This window comes from Lampris incognitus, chromosome 12 (assembly GCF_029633865.1).
Source record: "Lampris incognitus isolate fLamInc1 chromosome 12, fLamInc1.hap2, whole genome shotgun sequence".
Lineage (NCBI taxonomy): Eukaryota > Metazoa > Chordata > Actinopteri > Lampriformes > Lampridae > Lampris > Lampris incognitus.
In genome coordinates, this window is record NC_079222.1 from 3171519 (window position 1) to 3195995 (window position 24477).

The window sequence follows — 24477 nt, forward strand, 5'->3', positions numbered from 1 at the left end:
TAGAAAAATATCTAAATATAAAGATATCTAAACATAAAGATATCTAAATAGAAAAATATCTAAATATAAAGATATCTAAACATAAAGATATCTAAATAGAAAAATATCTAAATATAAAGATATCTACACATAAAGATGTCTAAATATGAAATAGGACCATACTTGTATGGGGTTTATATTGTGAAAGACAGAACACATTTTGGGCTAATTTACTTTTTACTAGTTTTAAGGAGTTAGGAAATGAAGACAAGTAATTTATATATATATATATATATATATATATATATATATATATATGTATATATATATATATATATAACTAATATAAGAGATGCCAGATATTTGCAAGGATGAATTTTAAAAAATGTACTTAAATGGCCATCAGTAACTCCAGCTGCCTTTCCACCCCCTATGGCAAGCCAGTTTTGATGCTATCAAGAAGGTGTAAGATTTCTTTTTTTAATTAGATCCAGATACGGACAGAAAAGCGAAGTGTCTGAGCTATTCCACAAGTGTGCTGTAAAGATGACCAGTCTTCTGGTTATAATGGGGCCATGGCAGTTGCTGAAATCCAAATTAAAAATTCTGCCTCAATAACTTACTGGGGGTTGGTCTCTTGAGGAATTGTTCATATGCAGTTCTTTGGCTTAAGGTGGAATGGGAACTGGAATAAATAAATAAATAAATATCTTGTTCTATAGTTGCTGTTTTTTTAAATGGACAAACATTCAAGTATACAGACATTGCAGACATGTGCTCAACAAGATTATAAAGACGGGTAAGAACGTCACAAAAGGATAAAAGATAATTAAGAAGACACAAAAATGAATGAACTACATTATCGTAAAGCTCTGAGAAAGAACTCACATCATAAACTCTCAAATGATTCCTCTTTACATAATTCATCATACATTTTCACAGTGTCATTACTTCTTTTTTTAACCATTTATAAGTTCCAGAGTCTTAACATATTCCCTAAATTCACCTAAAAATCCAGAAAAATTGCTCCAGTTGTGTGAACTTTTTATTCCCCGTGATCACGGAGTGCACTGTCACAGCAGGAGGCAGAGCTGCACAAACAGGCCACTTGCAGGATGAAACCAGCTTTACTTGTCTTGAAGATGATGGGATGGAAAAACATATTGTTTTCACACAGTTAAAATGCCACATTCATAAGAAGAGATGGACGGACTCCAAACCAAATGTTGGACATTCTCATCAACAACTGCACCATTGTGGCACTACGACAAGGGGACTTACAAACAAGAAGGCAATTAGCACTAATTGTGTTTTGGATAAATGTCTTATGCACTGACAACACTTTATTTTGAAGGAAAGAGCATTCTTTTTTCTTTCTTTTTTTTAAAATTCTCCTTTTGTTTTGTGTATGCACCCCTGGCACAAACAGTCTGTGTTGTTCATAATATAATGTACATGTATGTGTTTTGTTTTGTACAATAAAGAGGAGGAACAAAAGGGTTTCACGGCGCTGAGCTACGCAGTAGTGATACTCACGAACGCTGAGCTACGCAGTAGTGATACTCATGAACACTAAGCTACGCAGTAGCGATACTCGTGAACGCTAAGCTACGCAGTAGTGATACTCATGAACACTAAGCTACGCAGTAGTGATACTCACGAACGCTAAGCTACGCAGTAGTGATACTCAGGAACGCCGAGCTACGCAGCAGTGATACTCATGAACACTAAGCTACGCAGTAGCGATACTCGTGAACGCACATTGATGACGTGTTTTGTTGACCGTGTCCGGAAGTGAGCGGCCCGACCAGCAGGGATGTTATTCTTACTGCTTCGTTACGAGACCGGATTATCGTACCAAATTTAACCCCAAAAAATAAAATATCTATGAAGTCGGTAATATATTTTCTATCTTTTGGGGTTTTTTTGTTTTGTTCAAATCATACATGAATGTGATTTGTACAAATAGACTCTTTGGTTAAATCGCGTTGACGTGCACTAGCAAGGCTGCTTTAGCTCACTGTCAACACTTGATATTAGCTGCACGGGATTCTAAACCATATTTTAAAGTCATGGTTCTTTCCAACGGAAAAATAAACCACAGCGATTAACCGGAGCTTCTTCTTTTTCTCTTTTTCTTTTTTTTTTTCTCAAATTTTGACCCAAGTTTAACTCAGTCAAGTCGGTACCTACCTACTAAAGAAGAAGAATGACAGCGACACCCAGAAGATAGACTTGGACCCTGACTGGACGTCCTGTGAAGATGGAGGACAAATACAGCAGCAATGTGCTTTCCAGTGGAAAGCTGGGCATGGTGGAAGTGCCTAACGCCAGGTATGTGTACAGGCTGCAGCCAACCCAATCCAGCCAGTGCTGGTCAGTTGACATATGAGTTAGAGTCCACCGCCATTGAGCCAGGGAAGTGTGCATTTTGTGGTAGAATCAACAAACCTGGCAAAATTATATTATGGATTTGGTTTTCAGTTTGGTTCTTGGGTGCTGATTGAAAGCTGGAATAGCTGGAACAACTGTTGATTGTTATGAACTGCATGGCTGAATAGAAAACCAGCAGTAGTGGTTCTACTTGAGGACCACACGCCGGCACACCTTCACCCGAAACGAGTAAAACACAATTTAGTACAAAGATAGTAATGATTCACTATCTCCATATTCAAATGTGAGGCTGCACCCTAGATGACGACACTGTGTGGTGCTCTGTAGTGCCCCTTGGCAAGATTCTCTGTTGTTCGGTGGCACAGCGTAGCTGAGACGGCCGCAGAGGAATCCTGTTGCTTTTTGCCAGAGCTGCTGCCGAGTTGACAAACAGAGCTGCTGGTTGCCGGAACCGCTGCCGAGTTGACTGAGCAGAGCCGCCATGGTTTGCCCTCTCCGGGTACTGACAGCTGGGTAGACTGCCCGGGGATTTGAATTCAGAGTTACCTTCTCCTACCCTTTGCCTAAAGAGGCATCAACCCACAAGGCAGCAGGTGGATTTGTTGTCAGAGTTCCCTTCTCCTGTCTCAATGTGTTGGCTGGACTGGGCACCATGGGCAGTACCATACAGGCATGCAGGAGGACCAGACACAAGGGCCCTTTGACCCTACAGACACAAGGGCCCTTTGGCTAAGAGTAGGGACGTTGTCCTTAGCCAAAGGGCCCTTGCTGAGGTAAGGTGCTACCCCTCTACAGCCTGTGGTTGCAGTTTAGCATCTTACCCAGGACCGGATGGAGAAGAACTGGTATAAAGCATCCCTTAATTCAAATTGAAGATGTTTGGCTGCCTGGAAATGCCCACCCAGACAGCATCCGGATGTGGGCCACTTCAGGCAATGATGCGGTACTGATGGCCTTCTTCTGGCCTTGACAAAATGGATGTGAGCTTGGAGTGGCCCACATGTATATTAGCAAATATGGCCCAACTGTGCCAAATCAAATGTGGGCCTTTTTTGGCAAAGATGCGGTGCTCTGGGCAACATGTAATCTGGATTTGACCCTGAAGTGGCCCATGTGGTAAATGGTGAATATGGCCCAAATATCACCAAAAAAATGTAGGCCACCTTTGGCAAATATGTGGCACATGCGGCGTTGCTGTGGCTTGGTTCTGGCCCAGATCTGGCAAAAAGGAGTGGACCGTCCAAGTGCCATCATTCCACCCGGTATGTGGGCCGGATGAAGTGTCGTGTGGGATGAGTTCGGGCCACAGCAATTTTGCTATCTGGGCAATGTCTCTTTGAGATGGTTTTATACTTTCCAGGCCTCATGCAGGAGCGGTGGATAAACCATTGGCCTTGTCAGTGCCAGCCAGTGTGGCAGTGCTGGACAGTGTGTGGAAAAGGAATCCAGCATTCAAAGTTTCAGCTCTCACCTCCACACTCCTACCCTTCCTCCTCTCCCACTGCCTCTGGACATGCCTTCCCCCTCTCCTTCTCCCCTGGGACCCTGCTGGCCAACAGTACCGGTGGCGGTCATTGGTAACCAGGGCCTCAACAGATCCAGTATGGAAATCTGATTTATGATCCGCATATTTGATTTGGCAAAGGTTTAACCCAGACGCCCTTCCTGACACAACCCTCCCCATTTATCCGGGCTTGGGACCAGCACTAAGAATGGACTGGCTTGTGCATCCTCAGTGGCTGGGTTCATGGAATTATAAGATATATGAAGAATATGAGGCGGCATGGTGGCGCAGTGGTTAGCGTGGTCGCCTCACATCAAGAAGGTCCTGGGTTCGAGCCCCGGGGTAGTCCAACCTTGGGGGTCATCCCGGGTCATCCTGTGTGGAGTTTACATGTTGTCCCCGTGTCTGTGTGGGTTTCCTCTGGGTGCTGCGGTTTCCTCCCACAGTCCAAAGACATGTAGGTCAGGTGAATCGGACTTACTAAATTGTCCCTAGGTATGAGTGTGTGTGTGTGTTTGTGTGTGTGTGTGTGTGTGTGTGTGTGTGTGTGTGTGTGTGTGTGTGTGTGTGTGTGTGTGTGTGTGTGTGTGTGTGTGTGTATCGGCCCTGTGTGAAGGCCTAGCGGCCTGTCCAGGGTGTCTCCCGACCTACCGCCCAATGACTGCCGGGATAGGCTCCAGCATCTCCGCGACCCTGAGAGCAGGATAAGTGGTTCAGATAATGGATGGATGGATGAAGAATATGATGAGGAGGACGCCAAGCAGTGTCCAGACACCACCGGAACAGCGTAGGACCTGAGCCCCGCGACCACCATCACCATGTTGACGTGGCAGGAGGACAGACTACACATGCACACAAGAGAGACTCACACCACACCATCCACATACACCGGAGAAGAGACAAGCAGAGACATTAGTCACACATCGGAGTGAGAGAGGGATGTAACGCTGAAACAAGATAACAATTATATGGATTTATAAGCCGTATAAAGAATTTGGTGAGAAGGATGCCAAGCAGCCTCCACGTGGTGACCACCATCACCATGGAGACCTGGGTGGAAGACAGACTACATGTGCACACAGGGGAGACTCACATCACACCATTCACACACAGAAGAAGAGAAAGGAGAAGACGTCATTCAGAGAGAGAGAAGAGACGTGAGAGAAGAGAACAGTTTGCAATAATCAATAATCTATACGCCATAATCTCACTGGTAGAACAGTGCTTGGTAAATTCAGGGGGGCACGGTGGCCCAGTGGTTAGTGCTGTCACCTCACAGCATGAAGGTCCTGGGTTCGAACCCTGGGGTAGACCAACTTTGGGGGGGGCGGGGCTCATCCCAGGTCGTCCTCTGTGTGGAGTTTGCATGTTCTCCCCGTGTCTGCGAAGGTTTGCCCCGCCATCAAAAGAAACATGCATGTTAGGGTTTATACTCCTGTCTGTGCCCCGGAGCAAGGCAGCGGGAAAGGAACTGGAGTTGGTCCCGGGCGCAGCATGAAGGCGGCAGCCCACTGCTCCTAGCTACCCACATCACCGCTAGGAAGCGTTAACTTGCAGCAACTGTATTTCCCCAAGGGGATTAATAAAGAGACAGAAACCGACCCGCCATGCCGTACAGGTTGTGAAGCACTCAACCTAAAGACAACTAGTTGTAGGCTAAGGCAAAGAGATGAGTTTTAAGATTGGATTTAAAGGACTCGACAGACTCTGATTGTCCGACAGCAGCAGTTGCGTATATTCAAAAAGCTGTTCCTGAAGTGCAGTGCATGCAGGGAACTTCTGCATGAGGCTGTGCGCCGTGAAACTGATCTGTTCCTAATGGCAAAAAAAACAACTTTGTCATTGTTGTCCACATTGGACATTAAAGTTGTAATCTGTAATGGGCACAGCTGACGTGTTTGCCATTAGTTGTGTTAATATATTAAAAACTGTAAAATATATTAAAATAAAAAATTAATATAATAATATATTAATTATATAATAATTAGGTATAATTAATCAATATTGATAATTGCAGTTAATTATAATGAATTACAATCATTAATATAATGATAATATATTGATTAATTGATATATTAATCAGATATTGAAATAAAACCTGTTTAATATATTATAATCTGTAAAAACGAGAGCTGTTGGTGGGGGCCGTTGTGTTGTCGGATATTTTGGTGAGTCGGACCAGTGATGGTCGGACCAGTGATGGTGGCCACATGTCCAGCATCGCAGCAGCAGTGTCGGCTGTCCAGTCCCGTATCCAGAAGGCCTTACACCTTTGGAATCTGTGTAGTCGTTTAAAACATGACTACAGCATGCCTCGTGGCCTTAATACACGCTGCGTATACTATAGTGCCATACTATTTACATTTGTTAAACCTTTGTCTTTACAGGTTAACCAGGTACTTAGTTTTACTGCTCATCTCCAAAGTGCTGAAGGCTCTCGGGATATTTGAGTCATATGATGTTCTCAAAGTGGTTCATATTGTCCAGTTCATCTTCATACTGAAGTTAGGGTAAGTGGGATGTTATTTCTTGGTGTTCATTATGAGCCTTCTGCTACGGAGCGCGTTAGTTAAAATAAATCCACCCTGACTGTTGACCGCCATGTCTTTTCTTTTGCAGGAGTGCTGCCGTTTTGCTTTTCTTTCAGAAGCCTTTCTCTTCAGGGAAGGTCGTCTCCAGAAGACAGGTTTGTTGTGTTTCTCCCTGGCGTAGTGTATCTGTACACGAGCAGGGGCCCCGTGCTGTTCTCCCAACAACATCTTTTTGACTTATTCTCTCAGGCTCTTTTGATTAGATGTTTGGTATTTTAAAAGGGGCGTTAGATGCTTTAAAATTTAAACATGGAGGGCGTCCGGGTGGCATGGCGGTCTATTCCGTTACCAACCGTCACGGGGATCGCCAGTTCGAATCTCCCTGTTACCTCTGGCTTGGTCGGGCATTCCTGCAGACACAGTTGGCTGTGTCTGCAGGTGGGAAGCCAGATGTGGGTATGTGTCCTGGTCACTGCGCTAGCGCCTCCTCTGGTCAGTCGGGGTTTCTGATTGGGGGGGAGGGGGAACTGGGGGGAATAGCGTGATCCTCCTACGCGCTACGTCCTCCTGGTGAAACTCCTCACTGCCAGGTGAAAAGAAGCAGCTGGTGACTCCACATGTATGGGAGGAGGCATGTGGTAGTCTGCAGCCCTCCCCGGATCAGCAGAGGGGGTGGAGCAGAGACCGGGACGGCTCAGAAGAGTGGGGTGATTGGCCAAGTACAATTGGGGAGAAAAAAGGGGGGAATGTTAAACATGGGAATATTTCCTCAAACGAACACTGCATACATCAAACATTTATGTCATTGAGACAACCTGTCATAAAATCACTGCTGTTTTTCTCTCTGTATTTTTTGTAGTGGATAAAATTGCTCAAGCATGCAGTGATCAGCTGCATCATATCCCTGCTGGGTTTCTTTGGTTTAACTCTCTGTGGACCTTTAAGGTAAAGGGCCTCAAGCCCACCACGTCTTGTATGTGTTTGTTTGATCATGTATGTGAACTTTTATTTTAATATGTGTATACGTGTGTGTCGAACACTCGGTGTTGACGATTTAGTTCAAGCCTCTTGGTTTTTGCAGGACTCTGTTGCTGTTTGAGCACAGTGATGTGGTGGTCATCGCCCTCCTCGGTGTGTTATTCACAAGTTCAGGAGGGGGACCCTCCAAGGTATGAGGTCACTGATTCCCATCCTCCAACTAACACTTGTCTGAAAAATTAACATGGTTTAAGCTACAATCCAGATTTTATTTACACTTACAGCCACTGGCCGATTAAGACAATAGCTCATCCATAAATATGCAAATCATGAAACGCTCAATTTAATGTCACTGTTAGGAAAGAGTTTTCCTCAAAACTGATACAGCACATACACAGTGTTTTGTCCTCAGCATAGCAGTCAAATGTAGGTGAACAAGCAGGGAGAATCAAGGGTGAGGAGGAAGTAAATTCATAGACCTTAATCAACAGATACCACTGCATCGTCAGCTAAAACTCAGTTCCGCTGAGTTATTTGTGTGGTTGTGGTGACGGTGCCAAATCAGCAGACTGCGGACTGTTTTGTTTTGAGTGGTCAAACACCACTGCAACGTCCAGTGTCGCCACAGATGTCAGTTTGCTAAAGAAAAGTGGCACAGGGTTCATACAGTCATGAAAAACCTGGAAGTCAGGAAAAACAGTGAAGATGTAATTTCCAGGCCATGGAAAAGGATGATTCTGTCTAAAGCCACATCCACGCTGTCAAATATCGATTGACCAAATAAAAAGAAAAGTAACAGCAGGTGGCGCTATTGCATCACGGTTTGTGTGTGCGCAACAGTGTGTATCGGTATGCTAACATGCATCTTCACTGGCTAGCTTTCTTATCAGCTAGCTAGCTAGCTTGCCAATGGTGTACTTGACAAGTACAATTAAACAACCAGTGTCTTCAAACAGACAAGTACAAAATAAAAGTACACAGTATCTCACGTATAGTATTTGAACTATAGTCTGACTTCAACATTGTTCGTGGTTAAACACGCCCAAGGGTCAGCGTTCTCGGTTTTTATTTTTCAAAGCCGTCCAAGCATGCCGAATTTCGCCACAAGAGGACACTGTTACATAACCTCACACGAACAGGAACAACTTTTGGATCCGTGGAAACATATTTGTTGGTGAAAATCAGTAAAAACTTAAAATGCTGAGCCTTGAACATGGCTTTTCAGTGTCAAGTCTAAAACTAGTTTCTTTGGCCATGAAAATTAATTATCAATTTAGAAAATTATCATAATTTAGTGATAATTTAATAATAATTTAAAAAATAATAATAATTTAATTAATTAAAATTAAGTCATGGAGAAGTCATGGGAACGTCATGGAAAACCTTTGGTTAAAAAGTGTATGAACTCTGATAACATCTTCAGGAATGCGACCTTAAATCTGAATATTACCTTCGTTTAAATAAAATTAAAGTACAGATCTGACAATGTGGCGTTATGTGATAATTACCAGGTTTATGATGTGTGTTTGTTGCCATGTCAGGTAAAGTTTCTGTCTTGTGTTCACACAGACCAGAGGTGCTGCCTTCTTCATCATAGCTGTGATTTGTCTCCTCCTTTTTGACAACGATGATCTCATGGCAAAAATGGCAGAACACCGTATCCTTTTTTACGGCACTACTACCACTACTAGTGCTACTGCAACTACTACTACTGATGATGACCGTGATGTTGTGTTTTCTTTTCTGTTGCCACTGTGCGCCTGTCACACTGCATCTCATGAACTTAGAGTTAACTGGCATTACACAGTACTTTTGCAGAGGTTATATACTTATGAAAATCCACTTTTTTTTTTTATAGGAAACTCCAAATATAACTATTTGTTACTTTTAAATTTGGTTTTGTGTCTAACTTTCCCTGTAGACACTCCACCAAGTCAAATTCCTTTGTGCATGAAAACTCCGTAGGGTGTCTGGGCTCAGCCTTAGAGATAGGGTGAGGAGCTCGGACACCCGTAGGGAGCTCGGAGTAGAGCCGCTGCTCCTTCACGTTGAAAGGAGCCAGTTGAGCTGGTTCAGGCATCTGATTAGGATGCCTCCTGGGCGCCTTCCTTTGGAGGTTTACCGGGCACGTCCAACTGGGAGGAGACCCTGGGGTACACCCAGAACTCGCTGGAGGGACTACATGTCCAATCTGGCCTGGGAACACCTTGGGATCCCCCAGGAGGAGCTGGAGGGCGTTGCTGGGGAGAGGGAGGTCTGGAGTGCCCTACTTAGCTTGCTGCCACCGCCACCCAACCCCGGAGAAGCAGCTGATGATGAGAGGAAATGAGATGAGATGAGATGAGATGTGATGAGATGAGATGAGATGAGATGAGATGAGATAGTAACACAAATAATTAGAGCCGTCGTCAGTGTTTATTGTTGGCATCCTCATGGCCATCCATATACAAAAGCACACAGTACGTTTGTGTAGCCTGCTGGGTATTCATCACTGTGGTCCTTCTCCACACAGTGTTTGCCTTGACCTTTACTTCTCCTAGCTGAGGGACACCACGACAGTGCCCTCATCCATTTCCTGTACACTTCCATTGCATTTTTAGGGGTTGCTGACCACAAGGTAAGCAGAGCACATTTTTACAATATTTAAGTCTATGCTACTTTTTTTGTATTTATCTTTTCATACATGTTTATTTGCTTGGCATAGTCAACATGTAAGACTATATAATTCTTATATTACTTGCTAGCTAAACTTTGTTGGTGCCGTCTCTTGATCTGCTGCTGTGGTTACTGTCTCATTTCTTCTCTGTCTCTCCATCAGGGTGGAGTTGTGTTGTTAGTGGTGTCGTTGTGTCTGAAGGTGGGCTTCCACACAGCTTCTCGGAAATTGTCAGTTGAGATAGGGGGCACCAAACGCCTTTACGCCTTGGACAACCTGGTCTCTGCCATGGTGCTGCTTCCCTGGGTGGTGGTGCTCTCAGCCACCACAGAGGCAAGTGAACTGAACATGCCATGAAAACAGCAACGTGTTGGTCTGTTTGCATACTTGTGCTAGCATTGCTTCCTCAGTGCCTGTACAGCTCTCAGCTGTTGTAGAACTGGATGGACAATGTAGAGAAGATAGAAATATATTAAAATCTTTTTTCTCGTAGCCATGTTGATATTCCGCTCCTCATTAGTCGAGCACTCAACACCGTTGACGGTTTCGGAAAAAAACGCTGTATATATATATATATATATATATATATATATATATATATATATATATATATATATATATATATATATATATATATGTAAGAGCTTATCTGAGTACTTGAAGGTTACAGCTTAGTATTGCATCCATCCATTATCCAAGCCGTTTATCCTGCTCTCAGGGTTGCGGGGATGCTGGAGCCTATCCCAGCAGTCATTGGGCAGCAGGCGAGGGAGACACCCTGGACAGGCCACCAAGCCATCACAGGGCCCACACACACACACACACACACACACACACACACACAGACACACACACACCTAGGGACAATTTAGTACGGCCAATTCACCTGACCTACGTGTCTTTGGACTGTGGGAGGAAACCGGAGCACTTGGAGGAAACCCACACAGACACGGGGAGAACATGTAAACTCCACACAGAGGACGACCCGGGACAACCCCCAAGGTTGGACTATCCTGGGGCTCAAACCCAGGACTTTCTTGCTGTGAGGTGATGGCGCTAACCACAGCGCCACCATGCCTTTTATTCCTCTTGGCACAAATACCTCACCGTAGCCTTTAGTCACAACATTAAAGGAGAATCCCGGCAAATGTTAAAGAACTGCATATTTCCCATCACGATAAACTGGTCAACAGGCGTGGTTTGGATAGGCATTTATGCATGGTAGTTGTTGATATACTGGTCAGTATATTTATCCCATATGACACCAAATTTTTCACGTGGTAATTACCCTCAAAGGTTCTGCTGTGGCGACACCTAACAGGAGCAGCTGAAAGTAGTTGTAGTAGTAGTAGTAGTAGTAGCAGTAGTAGTAGTAGTAGTAGTAATTACCATCAAAGATTTTTTTCCCTTAATTTTAGCTGAATCATGGGTTTTCGTTGTGGGAATGGGCTGGAAGAAATTGTATCCGCCTTCTCTCAAATCCTATACATGCTCCCACAGGAGAAAACCTGGTACACATGTGCTCCCGAGGTCTGCCCAGTGAGACCTCAGCTTCCGTTACCCTGAGAGTCGGTCACATAAGCTTACCATAGGCAGATATTTTTCTCCCCAATTGTATCTGGCCAGTTACCCCACTCTTCCAAGCCATCCTGGTCACTGCTCCACCTCCTGCTGATCCGGGGAGGGCTGCAAACCACCACATGTCTCCTCCAATACATGTGGAGTCACCGGTCGCTTCTTTTCACCTGACATTGAGGAATTTTGCCAGGGGGACGTAGCGCGTGGGAGGATCACGCTATCCCCCCCCCCCCCCCCGAACAGTTGCCCGACCAGAGGAGGCGCTAGTGCAGTGACCAGGACACATACCCACATCCGGCTTCCCACCCGCAGACACGGCCAATTGTATCTGTAGGGACGCCCAACCAAGCCGGAGGTAACACAGGGATTCGAACCGGCAATCCCCGTGTTGGTAGGCAATGGAATAGACTGCTACGTTACTTGGACGCCTGCTACATCATTTTGAAGGTCTGTTCACAACCCTCAAGGTCTCTGCAGTCCTGCCTGTGAGGAATAATGTTTAGCCCGGGTGAAAAAAATGTTTAAATCCAATATATTGACAGCCTTTCTTGCAAAGAAATGCAGTAGATGGTGCCATCTTGGGGCTCAAAATCAACATTACAGCTTGTCGAAATATTGGATTAAAACAGTCATCTCACCCCTGACAAAAATCTTCCTCCAGTGGTGAGACCTTGGGGATCATGAGCATACCTGTAACGACGCTGTGTTCGATTGAAAACAGGTTAAAAATAACCTTTTGATGAATTTATTATTGCTGCCTAGAGTAAGCTTATGTGACCAGGGCAAAGACCACATGTGGGGCTAATATCCCCCTACTCTCTGCCTCCCCCCCAGCACAACAGTGATCTCACTGTAAGTATTTATATTTGGATTTGTTGTTCTGATTGATTCATCCTTTCAAACTGGAAACACACATGAAGATTTAAGGGCTGATTATAACCTCGATTTAACCATAACAACTGATGTTCAAGATCGTAGAGAGTCTGAACTGGTCTACACAAAATAAGGCAGGTTACTATGGGCTGGCAGCACACCTCTTGTAGCCAGTGGGAATTTAAGATTCAAGTGAATCACAACCCGATCCAGCCTTCATCCAGTCAGAGCCGTCACTATAATATCAAACATATTTGATTTTTACAACTGGAATCTAGACGAGCATGAGCTTGTCGACAAGTATGTGATGTGAGCCTCTGTGAGCCTCTGCAGCCCTCCCCGGACCGGCAGAGGGGGTTGAGCAGAGACTGAGACGGCTTGGAAGAGTGGGGTAATTGGCCAGATACAATTGGGGAGAAAAAGGGGGGGGGGACCCCAAAAATGGTCTGAGGTTAGTTACCGTTCAAATGTGTGATCCAGAATATTTCCTCAGTTGTTTAGGATTTTAAATGTCTTCCACTATGTTCCAGGCTTAGCTGAGGGACTTTTCTCTTTATGCTTCCACCTCAGAACAAGGTTAAATCGTGGTCTGCCCTCATTCTGCCATTTGGAATGATCATTTTCTCTGTGATGATCCTGGAGTTTTACGTGGAGTCCATCTGCAGCACCAAGATGGAGACGCCAAGGTGTGCCCGCTATGGGACCATCTCCCTCTTTCTCAGTGCCCTGCTTCTGGCCAACTTCTGGACCCACCCACTGACCGACCAGCTGCGGTCAATGAGCAAGCCGCCTCAGCAGGAGAGCACAGAGCATGTGCTCTCTGGAGGTGTGCTGGTCAGCGCCATCTTCTTCATCATGTGTAAGTAAAAGCATGTGAATCTGTGTCGTGCACTGAAGATCAGAATCATGTCTATTGACCGTGTAGGTATGCACATACATGGAATTTGACTCCTGTTTCGTGGCTCTCTCAGTGTACTTAGAATACATAGAATAACAACACTACAACACAACAATCTTCAGCTATATACACAAGTATTGACCGTATACAGGCTTTGCCCAAACATAATGAGATGAGATGGAGGAAACACCATTATTTTTCAGTCACCATTGTTGTTTTTTGTCTTTTTATTGTGTTGCTGTTATGAAAACAAACGTGTTGCATTTCCAAGCATTCCTGGTGGCATACTGTATCAGACACAAAATCAGTGGTGTTAACGCAACATTAATTTTCTTCTTCTTCTTCTTCTTCTTCTTCTTCTTCTTCTTCTTCTTCTTCTTCTTCTTCTTCTTCTTCTTCTTCTTCTTCTTCTCACCACTCCGTTGTTGTCCCTATCATATATGCATACATATTCCGTCTTGCTCCTACTGACTTTCATTCCTCATCTCTCCAGTGCATACCTCCACCTCTCCAGGCTCTCCTCAACCTGCTCCCTACTCTCACTACAGATCTCAATGTTATCTGAGAACATCATAGTCACGGAGACTCCTGCCTGATCTTGTCGATCAACCTGTCCATCACCATTGCAAACAAGAAAGGGCTCAGAGTCAATCCTTGATGTAATCCCACCTCCACCTTGAACCCATCTGTCATTCCAACCACACACCTCACCACTGTCACACTGCCCTCATATACATCCTGCACCACTCTTACATACTTCCCTGCCATTCCTGAATTCCTCATACAATACCACACCTCCTCTCTTGGCGCCCTGTCATATGCTTTCTCTAAATCCACAAAGATGCAATGCAACTCCCTCTGACCTTCTCTATACTTCTTCATCGCTCTCGAAGCAAACATTGCATCTGTAGTTCCTGGGATGAAACCATACTGCTGCTTGCTAATCATCACCTCTCCTCTTAACCTAGCTTCCACTACTCTTCCCCATATCTTCATGCTGTGGCCGATCAACTTTATACCTCTGTAGTTACTACAGCTCTACACATCACCCTCATTCTTGAAAATTGGTACCAGTACGCTTCTTCTCCACTCCTCAGCCATCCAAGATTTCCAAGATTGTGTTAAACAATCTGTTTATAAATCCCACTGTCATCTCTCCTAAACGTCTCCATGCCTCCACAGGTATAGTATCATCTGGACCAACTGCCTTTCCACTCTTCATTCTCTTCATAGCTTCCCCCACTTCCTCCTTGCTAGTCCACTGCACTTCCTTATTCACTATCTCCACATCATCTAACCTTATCTCTCATTTTCTTCATTCATCAGCCCCCCAAAGTACTCCTTCCACCTTCTCAACGCACTCTCCTCACTTGTCAGCACATTTCCATCTCTGTCCTTCATCACACTTACCTGCTGCACATCCTTCCCAGCTTGGTCCTTCTGTCCAACCAATTGGTACAATTCCTTTTCTCCTTCGATTGGCTGGACAGAAGAACCAGCCAATCGGTACAAAGGAATTGTACCGATTGGCTGGTCGTTCAACCTCCCATACAACTTGCCATATGCCTTTTTATTTGCCTTCACCGCCTCTCTCTTCGCCTTACGCTGCATCTCCTTGTACTCCTGTCTACTTTCTTTCTCTCTCTGACTATCCCACTTGTTTGCCAACCTCGTCCTCTGTGTACTTTTCTGTATTTCCACATTCCACCACCAAGTCTAATTGTCTTCCGTCCTCTGTCCAGGTGACACACCAAGTACCTTCCTAGCTGCCTCCCTTATCATTTCTGTAGTAGTTGCCCAACTATCCAGCAACTCTTTACTACCACCCAGTGGCTGTCTCAGGTCCTCCCTGAACTCCACACAAGTCTTCCTTCTTCAACTTCGACTGTTTGACCCTTGACTCTGCCTTCACTCTCTTCATCTTCTCGATCTCCAAAGTCATCCTACATACCACCATCTGATGCTGCCTAGACACATTCTCCCCTGTCACCACTTTGCAGTCTCCAGTGTCTTTCAGATTGCACCTTCTGCATAAGATATAGTCTACCTGTGTACACCTTCTTCCACTCTTATACGTCACCCTGTAGTCCTTCCTGTTCTTGAAATACATATTCACCACAGTCATTTCATGCCACAAAAAAAAGATAAAACCAGATAAGGCAAAAGTAAGAGTAAGCTCAAGAGTAAAATAAAAGCAGGATAAATAAACAAATATCAATCATTTGTAAAAGCTTTCATAAAAAGAAAAGTTTTAAGACGAAATTTAAAAGAAGCGTGAGACTTGGTTTGTCTTAGTTCAACAGGAAGAGAGTTCCATCGTGTGGGGGCTCTTAACAGCAAAAGCCCAATCACCCTTTGTAACAAACCGAGACCTGGGAATAACTAGTAGGGCTCCATCTGCAGACCTTAATAGTTGAGGGGTGATATACCAAGTCAGTAAATCACAAAAGGAGCAAGACCATTTAAAGCGTTAAAAGTGAGCAGTAAAATTTTAAAATCAATTCGAAATATAACGGAGCTAGTGTGGGGAGGCAAGCACAGGAGTGATATGATCATGTGTCCTTGTCTCGGTAATGAGCCGAGCAGTCGCGTTTTGTACCAACTGCAGTTGGTAAAGGGAGCCCTTGCTGATACCAGAATAAAGTGCGTTACAATAGTCAAGCTGAGAATAGATAAAAGCATGTACAACTTTTGCAGATTGGCCATTGATAAAAATGACCTACTTTTGGAGATTATCTTGAGCTGTAAAAAGCATGACTGAACAACATGTTTTATTTGATTATCAAAACTGAGATTAGCATCGAATATTACCCCAAGAGTCCTAGCAGCCTGCTTAAGACTACCTGACAGACCACCAAGTTTAGTAACAAAAGGGCTGATGGAATTTTCAGGACTGAACAGAATGATCTCAGACTTGTCTTCATTAAATTTGAGAAACATTTCAAACAGCCAGGATTTAATGTCAGAGTGGCAAGTTGTGAGATTTGCTAGAGCGCTTTGATCTGTGGATTTTAGCGGTATGTATAACTGAGTGTCATCAGCATAAAAATGGTAGAGCACATCGTGATTTTGAATGACCTGGCCAATGGGCAGCGTGTATATAGAAAAGAGAAGGGGGCCAAGAACTGCGCCTTGAGGGACACCACAACTCAGCTGAGCCACAGAGGAGGTAGAGTTACCCAGAACAACAGAAAAAGTTCTGTTTCTGAGGTAGTTACCCAGAACAACAGAAAAAGTTCTGTTTCTGAGGTAAGAGCTTAATAAGCTAAGAGCCGAGTCCTTGATACTAACCCAAGTCTCTAAGTGATGTAAGAGGATGTTGTAATCGACCATGTCAAAGGCAGCACTTCTGTCTGCAGTCAGCAGTAGGTCATTAACCAGAGCTGTCTCAATACTATGAAGTGCTCTAAAACCAGACTGGAAACTATTTAAAACGGTATTAGTGTTCATAAAAGAAATCAACTGAGAAGAAATTACTCTCTCCCGAACCTTAGATAGAAAAGACAATTTGGAGAATGGCCTGTTGTTACTTAGGGACAGGGGATCTAAATTAGGTTTCTTCAGCAATGGGTGAATGATACTGGGTGAATGATGGCATGCTTAAAACTGTCAATGGTACCCTTGACATTTTGATTGCTAATCTATGTTTAAAAGAGTTGTCATTGTCCTGCCACGTGAAATTGTTTGCCTGGAATCATATTACAATGTAACTCAGGATAAACTACAGTCTCTGTTGTACAGTTGTGTTTCTAAAGACCAGTCACCACGTAGTGTGATTGCTGGGGATTTGCAATGCACAATAAGAAAACACAACAACCCTCTTAACTAATGAAAGGCAGCAATACCAGTCATCAACAGTAATAAAGGGTGCATTAAAGTAATACCACTGTGACAAGTCTACCCAAAAGCAACATTTCGTTTTTTTAATGAGGCATGTCAACATTTCAGCCATTAACCAGCATGTCCTCCTTGAATTCTTGCCCCTGGATGTCCCACCCTGTCTCTCTGCAGCTTCCAGTATTCTCTGCTCCCCGTCAAGGAAAGGTCAGAAGGGTACCTTGGTAGGGTACTCACCCGAGGGGACCCCACTATACAACTTCATGGGGGATGCTCTCCAGCACACATCTCAGTCTCTCCCTCGTTTCATCAAGGATTCCCTGAAACAGATTCTGGAGGAGTACGATTCAAGGCAGATCTTCTACTTTCTCTGTTTAAATCTGGTGAGTCTCACATCGGGAAGTGGGGATCCAGAAACAAGCAGTGACTGGCTGTCATGTCATGGCAACGGATTTGTAAAGATTAGTAGTTTCTACCACAGTGGAAAAAAGGTTTAATTTGCCTTTGTTTTCCACGGGGCATTTCATGAAAAGAAAGGTCTTTTTCATTAGTGTCGTCTTTATATTATGAAATAAAGAACTGTGATAGAAGAGACTTAGATTGGTCAAAAAACAAAAACAAAATGCAGACATGGGTTTTTTACAGTATAGGTGCTTGAATAGCTTAATGTGGATCCAAAACTGTTGAGGATATGAAACAAAGGGAAATTCCAGTGTTTTTTTTTTAACCCAAACCCTATTTTCCTATTGTCAGGAGTAAAACCAGGAGATGTTTTGCAGAATCATTTAAAGTAATTCAGTATTGCGCAAGCTAGCATTAGCTACTTGCTGCTCATTGCACTGCAATATATTCTTCCACCAGATACCATCCACTGAAAGAGCTCGTTTCTGCATTAACACGCTCATGATGTTTTGAGAAGTGTCTGAAAACACCTTGCACTATATAGAGACAGTCCCAGTGCATTCAGTTAGTGTAGCGATAAACTTTTTTTACATTTTCTTTTTTACACTTCTCTCCAGCTCTCACACTTCCAATGTTGTCTTCCTCCAAAAGTCACTCCTGGTTGGATAATGGAGTGAGACTCCTGCTCTCGGTTAGAAATTTACTGATCTCTGTATGATGCACTGACTGATGTGGACAGGGCTCTTCAGACTCCTCTCATAACTTTCTAAGACTGTTTGTGCCAAGAAACAAGTTATTTTACCAGACATTATTCCCCCCCCCCTTTTTCTCCCCAATTGTATCCGGCTAATTACCCCACTCTTCTGAGCCGTCCCAGTCGCTGCGCCACCCCCTCTGCTGATCCGGGGAGGGCTGCAGACTACCACATGCCTCCTCCGATACATGTGGAGTCGCCAGCCACTTCTTTTCACCTGACAGTGAAGAGTTTTGCCAGGGGGACGTAGCGCGTGGGAGGATCACGCTATTCCCCCCAGTTCCCCCTCCCCCTGGAACAGGCACTGCAACCGACCAGAGGAGGCGCTAGTACAGCGACCAGGAAACATACCCACATCCGGCCTCCCACTCGCAGACACGGCCAATTGTGTTTGTAGGGACACCCGACCAAGCCGGAGATAACACGGGGATTCAAACCGGCGATCCCTGTGTTGGTAGGCAACGGAATAGACCACTACGCTACCCGGACGCATAGTAGACGTTATTTAGTGAAGGATTACGTTGCAGCTTGGTTTGCAGGAGTCACTTGATGCACCTCGCTCAGTACGGAATCAGTTTAACAGATTCTACCCGCTGCTCGCCCTAACGCCCGCCATTAGGAAAATAGAGCTTAGCTTAAAAAACGTTGGTGTTTACCTTCAGCAGCAAATCAGGGTGCGAGTGCTGCAGGCTCTGCAGTGTGCTGTGGTATTGTCAGTGTGTGTGCTGAGCCCCGAGTCCGGGCTCAGTTGTGTACTCAGCTCACGTTTGGAGAGGGGTTACCTTCATTTATGTCTTCATGTGCACAAGAAAGAAAACAAGGCAGTCTGTTGCTCTTTATGTTTCAGGCTTTTACATTTGTGGAGCTGTTCTACGGCGTGTGGACCAACAGCCTCGGCTTGATCTCTGATGGCTTCCACATGCTGTTTGACTGCTCTGCTCTGGTCCTGGGTCTTTTTGCTGCCCTAATGACCCGCTGGAAGGCTACCAGAATCTTCTCCTATGGGTAAAGGCCATTATGCGGGGTGAAGGGGCTTTGGCAAAATATGATGATTTTTATTTTATTTTTTTTGTGTGTGAAATTACTCGGCATTCTGATGGGTGGAGAATATAACCACTTAAATTGTCCTTTGCTTTTGTGTTTGTTTTTTCCAGGTATGGTCGTGTGGAAATCCTCTCGGGTTTCATCAACGGGTTATTCCTGATGGTCATAGCTTTCTTCGTCTTTGTGGAGTCAGTCACACGTTTGTTGGATCCACCTAATATAAACACAGACATGCTAACTGTGAGTAAACCGGGCGTGCAGTTTAGGGTATGGAAGTGGGAATACCTGATAGAAGGCTGATCCACTAATATTGATGCCATTTCATCTTGCTAGACGTCAGTGGTCTCAACGTGGTGTCCGTCATTTTTTCTTTGTTTTTCCGCAACAGCCAGTTTCAGTTGGGGGTTTGCTGGTCAACTTGGTGGGGATCTGTGCTTTTAGCCACGCCCACTCCCACGGAGGAGGCAAAAGCTGCTCATCACATGACCATGGTCACTCACATCACGGTCACAGCCACAGTGAGCACAGCCACGGTGGCCATGGGCACTCCCATGGAGGCCATGGCGGGCACGGTCACGGTGGTCATGGCCACTCTCATGGATCTAGTGCTGGAGGCATGAATGCCAACATGAGAGGTGAACTGTGTTTTTCTTTGTGTTTAATGCCCCCCCCCCCCTTAACTTATTCTCTTGTCAAACACATAGCATAGCATTTATATGTACAGAATATGCTACAGAGAAAAAAAGCAATTGATTGATTGGTTGGTTGGTTGATTGATTGATTGGTTGGTTGATTGATTGATTGATTGATTGATTGATTGATTGATTGATTGATTGATTGATTGATTGATTGATTGATTGATTGATTGATTGATTGATTGGTTGGTTGGTTGGTTGGTTGGTTGGTTGGTTGGTTGGTTGGTTGGTTGGTTGGTTGGTTGATTGATTTTAGTCTCTCTGTAGTCAAAAGAAAAATCATTAGGACTTGATATTTCCAAACAACCATTGTAGTGGTTTGATGCCTAAATAAAATGTTCATTTGTTATTGTTTTGTTTTTGTTGTGTTGTTCGTATTTTCATTTTCCCACCATTCCCCATTTTTCTTTCTCTCTCCCTAAACTGCAGGAGTCTTCCTGCATGTACTGGCCGACACGTTGGGCAGTGTTGGTGTGATCATTTCCACCATCCTCATCCGTCAGTTCGGCTGGCTGATCGCTGACCCGATTTGCTCCCTCTTCATCGCGGTCCTCATTTTTCTCAGCGTCATCCCACTGCTGAAAGACGCCTGCGAGGTTCTTCTGTTGCGAACCCCACCAGAGCATGAAAAGGACCTCAACAAAGCCCTGGAGAAGGTCAGACGCCTCGTTTGACTCAAAAGCATGGGTGATGTTTGATACATGAACCTGTTTTCCTTGTAAATTCCTTAACGCTGAAGGTAAACTCGATCCGCTCAAACATGCTGTGGTAACATGAGGGGAAGAGAAGTAGTTTCACATGTGTGTATGTTCTGTTTATAATGTTTTATCTGCACGCTGTAGCATGTAGCACCCTGTTTATGGCTTTACATCATCTCACGTGGTGTCACGCGGTGCAGAGGAAAGCTCTGCTCATCTCCTTGATAGACATGGTCAGGTGAACAAAGTGCTTTTTAGTCAACAAATATTTCTTGGGGTGTCCGAGTGGCGTGGCAGTCTATTCCGTTGCGTACCAACACGGGAATCGGCGGTTTGAATTCCCTGTTACCTCCGGCTTGGTCAGGCGTCCCTACAGAGACAATTGGTCGTGTCTGCGGGTGGGAAGTTGGATGTGGGTATGTGTCCTGGTCGCTGCACTAGCGCCTCCTCTGGTTGGTTGGGGCGCCTGTTCGTGGGGGAGGGGGAACTGGGGGGAATAGCGTGATCCTCCCACAAGCTGCGTCCCCCTGGTGAAACTCCTCAATGTCAGGTGAAAAGAAGTGGCTGGTGACTCCACGTGTATGGGAGGAGACGTGGTAGTCTGCGGCCCTCCCCGGATCAGCAGAGGGGGTGGAGCAGCAACCGGGACGGCTCAGAAGGGTGGGGTAATTGGCCGGGAGGGGGGAATCCAAGAATTTGTTTTTTGTTTTTTAAATTACTGCACTTTTGATAGAAAAGTTTAACTTTTATCACTTCAGTTAGAAAAGGGCGATAACGCCTGCACACTTACTCAGAGCCACACAGTTTAGTAGGACAGTGTTTCCATCCCACTTGGATCTTTAACTTTCGTGGCTTTGAGGAAGTGTGCAGGCGTTTTCACCCTTTTTTCATTGATGGTGTTATGGTAGCCTTGTACCTACTGGATATGTGTATAATTACTTTCCTTCAACTTTTATCACTTCCTAAGTTCTTTCACCAAATACCAAATCAAAATTGTCTTATTTTACTCATTACTTAATAAAATGTTATGGCTCGTTGCTAATGAAGATGATGTTTTCCAGTAAATATCTCATATTGCTTTTTGACCGCTCTTTCAGATTGAGAAGATTGAAGGAGTGCTGTCGTACCGAGACCCCCATTTCTGGAGGCACTCGGCCAGCGTCATTTCAGGGACCATCCATCTACAGATCATGTCAGACGTTGTGGAGCAGAGGATCATACAGCAGGTCTGCACAAGTAGAAAAATCAAGTGATTTACCAAGGATTCACTTGGCTCTTTCTGTTTTCTTTTCTTTTACTTGATTTGTGTGTAAATAGACTGCCTTTATACGGCGCTTTTCCAGTCTACCCACCACTCAACACGCTTTACAGTATGTGTCTCACATTCACACAATGATGGCCGAACCTGTAAGGTGCCAAGCTGCTCATCAGGAGCAGTTGGGGGTTCAGTGTCTTGCTCAAGGACACTTCAACATACTCTCTAAAGGAGCCGGGGATCGAACCAGGAACCTTCCGATTATTGGACGACCCGCTCTACCTCCTGAGCCATGCCGTCCCGTACTGTAAAATTCTAAAATGAGCCACTGATACTTGAGCCACTCACTGTTTAGTAAACCTGTAACTACTAAACTAAGCCAAACTAAGCTAATTTAGCTAAGCTAGCTTAACTAAGCAAACTTAACTAAGCTAACTTAACTAAGCTTAGCTAAACTAGACTTAATTTAACTAACTAAACTTAAGCTAATCTAAACTAAAATAAACTCAAGCTAATTTTATCTTAAGTAATTGAATTATTACAACTAGGTGCTCAGCTTTGGCACGCTGCCTGACCTCAAGTCTGGTTCCAAGTACTGATCCAGTCCATTCCTGCTGAGTTACATGAACCAGAGGAGGCGCTAGGGCAGCGACCAGGACACATACCCACATCCAGCTTCCCACCTGCAGACACAGCCAATTATGTCTGTAGGGATGCCCGACCAAGTCGGAGGTAACACGGGGATTCGAACCTGCGATCCCAGTGTTGATAGGCAACGGAATAGACCGCAACGCCACCCGGACGCCCCCCCAAAAACATTTATTTCTAACATCTTATAAGGAAGATGAAAGGGTCCTTTTAATCCATATATAAAAAAGTATAATTTATTACAGTTGGCCAGATAAAAGCAAGTCTTTCGGACCTGCGTCAGACATCATTTTACAAGCAGCGCCTAAAGTCCGGCTTGTTTAACTGCAAACCCCTTCCCCACTAATTCCTAATATTTTACATGAGGCTCTTGGTTATGTTATTTATATTTGAGGAAAATCTTTCGCATGATTTGATCTGATCTCACCTGATCCACACCAGTGTCCATACTCGTGTGTGTATCAAATCTAACAGTGGCAGCTGGCCAGTAGAGGGCGCTGGGGCGCCCCCTGCAACTATCAAGAGATGAAATTCTACTTCAACATGTTAAATATAATGTAGTTGTATAAAGTAAATAATGATGAAATAAAAGTGTTGGCAGTCTGTGAGCGCCTGTCAGCAGCATTAAATATTGGTTCAAATGGTGTTTGGTTTGTTTCTGTCTGAATACATATACTTCCTGTCTGAATACATCTACTTCCTGGGTGAGGGGCGCCGGCCAAACCATACCTTATGTAAGCCCTCAGACTTGTGGTGAGCAGGTGACCTGAGGCTGCTGTCTGATTGGTTTCTTCAGGTTTTCCAGGGGGCGCAGTTCTGTGCTGCCCCAGACACGCCCACTTTTACTGGCAGTGAATTGGTATTGTTTTAATGTTTTTTGATCTAATGTGATTGGACAATTCTCGTGGCTGTCAATCATGTTCACACCCACCACCACGCCTCGTCTCGACTGTCAATCATCCACCGTCTACGAGCCCAGATAAAATCTATAGGCCACATGGTCCTTTTTAATAACTCTGTGACTGTGTGGACATTAAAGCAGCTGGCAGGTGTGCTGCACCAAGCTAAGTTGCCCCCCCCCCCAAAAAAAGTTTTTTAGCACCAGCCGCCACTGAAATATATACGACACAAAATGTTATGTTATCATTTCCCCTTCGCCATATCATGACGTTGCAGTAACGATGTTAATATGACGGTGGGGTCCTTCTCGTTTGTAGGTGACAGCCATTTTGAAAGATGCTGGGGTAAACAACCTGTCAGTCCAGGTGGAGAAGGAAGCCTACTTCCAGCACATGTCGGGGCTCAGTACTGGATTTCATGAAGTCCTGGCCATGACCCAGCAGATGGAGTCCATGAGTTACCTGAAGGACGGGACGTGCATCATGTGACCTCCGTGTGTGATGGACCAAATAAAACTTAATCCCTTCCTCGCTTTTTTCATTGAACTGTATATGTGTGTTATTCATGTAAAATAAAACGGGGTGTGTTGACTTTGCCTCAGTGTGTGCTGCTTTCTGTTCTTGTGTAGGTGGGATTCGTGTACATGATAGTCACCCTGTTTTACCTCGTAATAGTTGGGCCGTTACTTTGGGCTGGGCAGCAATTCAGTATCATCGCTTATTGTCTCTCGTTGTGTATTGGGGTTACACAACTTTGTCATCAAAATTAACGATGAGAATCTTGTTACCGAAATGTCTCACAAAATCAGGTGTGAAATATCTGATGCAGTGTTGGTTTGATATTATACTTTACA

At 44.5% G+C, this 24477-nt stretch overlaps 1 protein-coding gene across 2 annotated transcripts; it reads left to right on the plus strand.

The window, feature by feature from the left end:
* The first annotated feature begins 1767 nt into the window (after positions 1 to 1767).
* Positions 1768 to 24210, plus strand: slc30a5 (solute carrier family 30 member 5). 2 transcript variants are annotated; one of them, XM_056290375.1, is made up of 17 exons: positions 1768 to 1875; positions 2147 to 2313; positions 6265 to 6387; positions 6497 to 6563; positions 7268 to 7353; positions 7490 to 7577; positions 8956 to 9043; positions 9927 to 10003; positions 10205 to 10375; positions 13064 to 13352; positions 17403 to 17611; positions 19232 to 19389; positions 19539 to 19668; positions 19817 to 20063; positions 20553 to 20779; positions 21919 to 22047; positions 23942 to 24210. In XM_056290375.1, the coding sequence occupies exons 2-17, from the start codon at positions 2243 to 2245 to the stop codon at positions 24110 to 24112; spliced, it is 2331 nt and encodes a 776-aa protein (XP_056146350.1). In that variant the 5' UTR covers positions 1768 to 1875; positions 2147 to 2242; the 3' UTR covers positions 24113 to 24210. The 2 variants fall into 2 exon arrangements, with proteins under 2 accessions (XP_056146350.1, XP_056146352.1); XM_056290377.1 differs by having other exon boundaries at positions 1775 to 1871.
* The last annotated feature ends 267 nt before the right edge of the window (positions 24211 to 24477 follow it).

Excerpts from the sequence above, each read along its gene's own strand:
- slc30a5 (XM_056290375.1), top strand. The coding sequence starts at position 2,243 with ATGGAGGACAAATACAGCAGCAATGTGCTTTCCAGTGGAAAGCTGGGC. Across the intron at positions 19,390-19,538 it reads ACCAGAATCTTCTCCTATGG|GTATGGTCGTGTGGAAATCC; the intron begins GTAAAGGCCATT and ends TGTTTTTTCCAG. Across the intron at positions 20,780-21,918 it reads TCAACAAAGCCCTGGAGAAG|ATTGAGAAGATTGAAGGAGT; the intron begins GTCAGACGCCTC and ends CCGCTCTTTCAG.